This window comes from Nematolebias whitei, chromosome 21, assembly GCF_014905685.2.
Source record: "Nematolebias whitei isolate Nwh7 chromosome 21, NemWhi1, whole genome shotgun sequence".
Classification (NCBI taxonomy): domain Eukaryota; kingdom Metazoa; phylum Chordata; class Actinopteri; order Cyprinodontiformes; family Rivulidae; genus Nematolebias; species Nematolebias whitei.
Window position 1 is genome coordinate 13,343,538 of NC_056518.1, and position 7,698 is coordinate 13,351,235.

Here is a 7,698-nt window from a genome sequence, read left to right on the forward strand (position 1 = left end):
TAGTAGTAGTAGTTGTTGTAGTTGTTGTTATAGTAGTAGTAGTTGTTGTAGTTGTTGTTATAGTAGTAGTAGTTGTTGTTGGGGCAGCACGGTGGTGCAACTGGTAGAGCTGCTGCCTCTCAGCGAGCAGGTCCCTGGTTCAAACCCCGGTCCATGGCCCTTTCTGGGTGGAGTTTGCATGTTCTCTCCGTGCATGCGTGGGTTTTCTCCAGGTACTCCGGTTTCCTCCCACAGACCAAAAACATGCATGTTAGGCTGATTGGTAACTCTAAATTGTCCCTAGGTGTGAGTGAGAGAGTGAATGGTTGTTTGTCTCTATGTGGCCCTGTGATGGACTGGAGACCCGTCCAGGGTGTACCCCGCCCCTCGCACAGTGATTGCTGGACATGGGCACCGGCGACCCCCGTGACCCAAAATGGAATAAGCGGGTAAAGATAATGGATGGATAGTTGTTGTTGTTGTTCTAGTTGTTGTTATAGTAGTTGTTGTAGTTGTAGTAGTTGTTGTTATTTTTATTCCAGTGTGTTTGTCTCCATGGTAACAGCATGTGTAAAGCAGCAGTTTTGAAGTTGATAAAAAACCTAACTAATTTATTTTTAAATTTTCAATGCTTAAGAATCATTAGTTAAGCAGACAAAGACCCCACCACCACCACCACCACCACCACCATGAATCATTTGCAGGATCCGCTCTGTGCATTTAAGAGGACGATGAAATTAAAGTAGAAGCAGAAACACAAACACTTTGATTTTAGTGTCGCACAAATCTCAGCATGTTTTGAGTCATCACAAATGTTTGCACTGAATGTGTTTGACAGAATGTGTTATTAAGAGGCAGGTACTTTGTTCCACCAGGGTTTGAATGGGAATCAGCTTTTAGTCAGTTTTGGCCGTCACCTTCAGATGGCAGTGTTTCTCTTAGCCTAGGCTCAAGCAGAGAACAGGAATATCCTGCTGAGCAAAGAACCAAAGCTCTTCTAATTGATAGATCACTCTGATATTTTATCTGTTGCAATTAAAAGTGTCACTCCCTCTACTATTGTCCTCCCAGGAGGCTGATATTTAACTATACAGGATTAACATGTTACCTTTTTATTCTCTTCTCCTCTGGGAGCTCAAGTGGAATACTTTTGTGTTTCTTGTGCTGCATTGAGGCAAGTTTGACAGTGAAGCAGTAAAAAAGGTCTGCAGAGCTCCACCTCCACGCTGAAGTTCTTCCATGGCTCTGGTAATGCCAAGAAACACTTCATTAGTAGAGTCAGCAGGTGCCAAACTAGACCAGCCATTGGATTTTTATCTGTGCTTCTTTAGAGAAGCCTTTGTGCTTTGACATGTCTAACAGAAAAAACAACAACAAAAACCAACAGGCCCCCCCCGATTAAAGCACATGCCACACTGATCATCATGTTGGCCTATTTCAATCCCATTTCAACAAGTGAAGACAAATGTAAAAGCAACAATAGACTCGTATGGCTGATTAACATGGTTTTTATTAATCCTCGTTATTTTCATCATGATGCCATGTTTGAAAGCAGCTGGGCTTTATGTCGTGTAGTCATGGCTGTCAGAAACAGGAAAAGCAGCAGGAGCCTTTTCTGTTCTGTTCTCAAAGAAACCTCTAAGAACGCTGAGCTGCTTAATGATTTATGACCATTTCAAGGAACTAAAAATTACTGTTTAATTTCATGTCTGAAGTTAATTTGTACAAATATTATGCTTATTTTTCCACTCATTTTGCATTGATTTACTTTGGCTTCATATTACATCAAAATTTGGTGTTAGTTTGCTTGGATGTAATTTCTAAAGTTTGAAAAGTAGAAAAATTATATATATATGTGGGTGTGTGTGTGTATATAAAAACCGGATTCCAAAAAAGTTGGGACACTAAACAAATTGTGAATAAAAACTGAATGCAATGATGTGGAGATGGCAAATGTCAATATTTTATTCGTAATATAACATAGATGACAGATCAAAAGTTTAATCTGAGTAAATGTAACATTTTAAAGGAAAAATATGTTGATTTAAAATTTCACAGTGTCAACAAATCCCAAAAAAGTTGGGACAAGTAGCAATAAGTGGCTGGAAAAAGGAAATTGAGCATATAACAAACAGCTGGAAGACCAACTAACATTAATTAGGTCAATTGACAACATGATTGGGTATAAAAAGAGCTTCTCAGAGTGTCAGTGTCTCTCAGAAGACAAGATGGTAAGAGGATCACCAATTCCACCATTGTTGCACAGAAAGATAGTGCAGCAATACCAGAATGGTGTTACGCACATAAAATAGCAAAGACTTTTAAGTTATCATCGTCAACCGTGCATAACATCATCAAAAGATTCAGAGAATCTGGAACAATCACTGTGCGTAAGGGTCAAGGCCGTAAAACTCTACTGGATGCTCGTGATCTCCGGGCCCTTAAACGTCACTGCACCTCAAACAGGAATGCCACTGTCAAGGAAATAACAGAATGGGCTCAGGAATACTTCCAGAAAGCATTGACAGTGAACACAATCCACCGTGCCATCCGCTGTTGCCAGCTGAAACTTTACAGTGCAAAGAGGAAGCCATTTCTAAGCAAGCTCCACAAGCTCAGGCGTTTGCACTGGGCCAGCGGTCATTTAAAATGGAGTGTGGCAAAATGGAAGACTGTTCTGTGGTCAGATGAGTCACGGTTTGAAGTTCTTTATGGAACACTGGGACGCCATGTCATCCGGACCAGAGAGGACAAGGATAGCCCAAGTTGTTATCAACGCTCCGTTCAGAAACCTGCATCACTGATGGTATGGGGTTGCATGAGCGCTTGTGGTATGGGCAGCTTGCATGTCTGGAAAGGCACCATTAATGCAGAGAACTATGTTCAGGTTCTAGAACAACATATGCTCCCATCTAGACGTCATCTCTTTCAGGGAAGACCCTGCATTTTTCAACACGATAATGCCAGACCACATTCTGCAGCAATCACAACATCATGGCTACGTAGGAGAAGGATCCGGGTACTGAAACGGCCAGCCTGCAGTCCAGATCTTTCACCTATAGAGAACATTTGGTGCATCATAAAGAGGAAGGTGCGACAAAGAAGGCCCAAGACGATTGAACAGTTAGAGGCCTGTATTAGACATGAATGGGAGAGCATTCCTATTTCTAAACTTGAGAAACTGGTCTCCTCTGTCCCCAGACGTCTGTTGAGTGTTGTAAGAAGAAGGGGGGTGCCACACAGTGGTAAAAATGGACTTGTCCCAACTTTTTTGGGATTTGTTGATGCCATGAAATTTGGAAACAACAGATTTTTCCCTTAAAATGAAACATTCTCTCAGTTTAAACTTTTGATCTGTGATTTGTGTTCTATTCTGAATAAAATATTAGATGTTGGTTTAGTGTCCCAACTTTTTTAGATTCCGGTATGTATATATATATATATATACATGCAAACATACACAGGTGCTGGTCATCAAATTAGAATATCATGAAAAAGTTGATTTATTTCAGTAATTCCATTCAAAAAGTGAAACTTGTATATTATATTATTTACACACAGACTGATATATTTCAAATGTTTTTTTATTTTAATGTTGATGATTATAACTGACAACTAAAGAAAACCCCAAATTCAGTATCTCAGAAAATTATAATATTGTGAAAAGGTTCAATATTGAAGACACCAGGTGCCTAGATACTCTAATCAGCTAATTTACTCAAAGAGTTGCAAAGGCCTTTAAATGGTCTCAGTCTAGTTCTGTTGGCTACACAATCATGGGGAAGACTGCTGACTTGACAGTTGTCCTAAATATGGCAACTTGCACAAGGAGGGCAAGACACAAAGGGTCATTGCTAAAGAGGCTGGCTGTTCACAGAGCTCTGTGTCCAAGCACATTAATAGAGAGGAGAAGGGAAGGAAAAGATGTGGTAGAAAAAGTGTACAAGCAACAAAGATAACTGCAGCCTGGAGAGGATTGTGAAACAAAACCATTTCCAAAATGTGGGGGAGATTTACAAAGAGTGGACTGCAGCTGGAGTCAGTGCTTCAAGAACCACCACACACAGATGTATGCAAGACAAGGGCTTCAGCTGTTGCATCCCTTGTGTCAAGGCTCTCTTGAACAACAGAAAGTGTCAGAAGCGTCTCGCCTGGGACTGCTGCTGAGTGGTCCAAAGATCAGTTCTCTGATGAAAGTAAATTTTGCATTTCCTTTGAATCAAGGTCCCAGAGTCTGGAGGAAGTGAGGAGAGGCACAGAATCCATGTTGCTTGAGGTCCAGTGTCAAGTTTCCACAGTCAGTGATGGTTTGGGGTGCCATGTCATCTGCTGGTGTTGGTCCACTGTGTTTTCTGAGGTCCAAGGTCAACGCAGCATCTACCAGGAAGTTTTAGAGACTTCCTGCTTCCTGCTGCTGACCAACTTTATGGAGATGCAGATTTCATTTTCCAACAGGACTTGGCACCTGCACACTGTGCCAAAGCTACCAGTACCTGGTTTAAGGACCATGGTATCCCTGTTCTTAACTGGCCAGCAAACTCACCTGACATTAACCCCATAGAAAATCTATGGAGTATTGTGAAGAGGAAGATGTGATACACCAGACCCAACAATTCAGAAGAGCTGAAGGCCTCTATCAGAACAACCTGGACTCAGAACACCTGAGCAGTGACACAGACTGATCCACTCCATGCCACAACGCATTGATGCAGTAATCCAGAGAAAAGGAGCAACAATTAAGTATTGATGCTGTACATGTTCATACTTTTCATGTTCATACTTTTCAGTTGGCCAACATTTCTAAAAATCTTTTTTTTATTGGTCTTAAGTAATATTATAATTTTCTGAGATACTGAATTTGTGGTTTTCATTAGTTGTCAGTTATAATCATCAACATTAAAATAAATAAACATTTGAAATATATCAGTCTGTGTGTAATGAATGAATATAATATACAAGCTTCACTTTTGAATAGAATTACTGAAATAAATCAACTTTTTCATGATATTCTCATTTTATGACCAACACCTGTAAATATACTTCTTCACACTTAGATTTCAATCCTCTAAGAAGTTTTGTATGCGTTTTTTTTTTTGCATCATGCAGTTTGGTGAATTTTATTCTGGCTTTTGTGTGTGTGTTTTCACATCAGTGTATCCCTCTTGAGTCTTTAAATATCCAATAATTTATTGTCACATTTTTCTCATGTTTACTCAATAAGCTACTAGAAATATATCTTAAAGTAAGTGAAGATAGTTACCTACAGTTTCATTTTACAATGTACAGTGACGGATAGAGACAGGATGGATACCCAGAAGTTGAAGCCGCAAAGCACAAGCGCCCCCTGTAGGCTGGCTGCAGGACAGTTTTGAAGTTTTGCTCCTCCATGTGAAAAACAAGACATTTTCTTGACCCCCCCCCCCCCCCCCCCACACACACACACACACTTCCATCCATTTAGTTAATTTTCTTGATACACCTAACGCTTAACTTTTTGTTCAGATATGCCAGTTTTTTAATAATATTTAGCTTCATTTGGTTACTTGAGGCTTCAAAGTGCCATGTTACACTCTGAATGAGTGTAGTTAGTGATTTTGGAGGGTGTTGAAGGTGAGACTCGCGTATTTTTGGGTCCAAAAATCTACCATGGCAACTCCCAAACAACAAACATTTTGCCTCCGGTTTTGAATAATTAAAAGTTTACGGAGCCCCTCCATCCACATTTTGAAGCCTTGTGGAGATAAATATGAGGGGGCCTCTACTTTTAGTAGTTTGTGTCACATAACTCTGTTCTCTCAGGCACAGAAGAGTGATGCGTTTCATATTTTACAACATTTTTGTGCTGTTTTTCATGGCTTTGTTGCTGCAGTCTGGGTTTATTTGTGACTTTGGCTTGCGCCCATGCCTGACAGGTGTGGGATGGAGCAGAAAGTGGACGATGCCTCAGGCGTTACACCTGCCACTCGGGAGCTGTGCGTGATGCCTGTTGGACCCCTTGCGGGCGACAGCTCCTCACCGGCTCATTTGACAACACGGCTGTGATCACTGACGTGGAGACGGGTAAGTAGCAGCACTTCGCTCCGTATTACTGAGGAACTATGTTCCTTTAAGAACACACTAAATTTACTTCTTGAAATTGTACATTTGCCCTGAAGTGGACACCTTAAAGCAGTTTTTATGGTCACAGTTGTGTACTTCTGTACTATAAACCAAGTCAGTTGTAGGGTTTTTATTTTATTTTTTATTTACAGTGATCTAATAAAATTGCTCTTTTGGCTGTTTTTAATTAAACATTTTCCAGGTGCTGTTTGACATTTGTAGCTCCTGGAATCCTTTTGTTTTATTAACTCAGAAATCCTCAGAATCCTAAAATCTAATGTGTGAATCACTGCGCTGCTTCTTTCTCTGTCTGACTCATGCTTTTGGACAAATAAAAGTATATATTCTCCTTGTAAAGACTTGTCCAAGTGCAGCCAAGAAATCCAATATTCCTTCCTCAAAATATAAAGAAAGCAGCACTTCAACATCCACTAGTCAGCCATGTAGTTCTTGATTCATTTTGGCTCCTAAACTTAGGCGTTCACAGAAAAATGCATTTTCTTCAGGTATTCATAGTGGCCACAAACATAAAGAGGAAAAAATACTATATTTCATTTACTGTTATTTGTCTGATTGTCAGGCTAGCAGAAATGTTTTGAGTTCTGATTTGCCAGAAGAGCACCCTCACTTTGTCCCAGCCCCCTCTTTAATTACAGAATAAAGACAAACTGAACTGTAGCACGTTGAGTGTCTCAAGGCATGTAGACACAGAACATATGCATGGTAACATCTTAACAAAACTCTTTTGGGGAGAGTTTGTGGCTCAAGGCTCCATTGTGCACTCATTCACAATAAAGTTTCTAATAAAAAAACGCATGCTCCTTTTAAAAAATGTTTTCTAAACTGAGACATGTACACAAACGTCTTTTTAAACTGAAGGATTCATACCTTCAGAAAATGTGGATATTTGTCTCCCTATAAGAATAAAGTCGGTTTTCAGCCAAATCTGCCTTCTAGTTGGGTTTGCAAAGAATGTCAAGGTGACATTTAGAAATCAAAAGTCAATAAATTGGCTTGCTTTCTGGCCTGGTGTGTGTTTAGCAGGCAAGGCAAAGAGGATGGGACGAACTTAAAGAGCTTCAACCACAGGAGCAGCCTGAAACAAACGATGCATTTCCTCCAAGTTGAAATATAGGAAGAGTTGCAGGAATATTTTCAGACCTCTGTTTCTATGAGAGGCGGCACAGTGGGTAGAGCTGTTGCTACTCAGTGAGAAGGTCACTGGTTCAAATCCCGGCCAGTGGCCTTTCTGGGTGGAGTTTGCATGTATTCTTTGTGTCTCTGATTGGTAACTCTAAGGAGTGAGAGAGTGAATTGTTGTTTGTCTCGTTTGTCTCTATGTGTCCCTGTGATGGACTGGAGACCTGTCCAGGGTGTCCCCCGACTCTCGCACTGTAACGGCTGGACATTTGCACCAGTGACACCCACAACTTGATAACAAAGAAGTGGGTCAAGATCTTGTATGTGGGTGCATGTATGTATTTATGGATGAATGGTTGGATGTGTGCATGTATGTATAGATGTATAGATGTATAGATGTATAGATGTATGGAGGTAGATGTATAGATAGATGGAAGGATGGATGGATGTATATATACATACATACAGTATATATATATA

At 40.3% G+C, this 7,698-nt stretch overlaps 1 protein-coding gene across 1 annotated transcript in view; it reads left to right on the plus strand.

The window, feature by feature from the left end:
• The window catches only part of wdr25 (WD repeat domain 25), a 37,969-nt gene that overhangs the window by 14,443 nt on the left and 15,828 nt on the right, over nucleotides 1-7,698 (plus strand). The window contains 1 exon segment of the mRNA XM_037695162.1: nucleotides 5,892-6,039. Within this exon segment, the coding sequence (XP_037551090.1) occupies nucleotides 5,892-6,039 (148 nt within the window).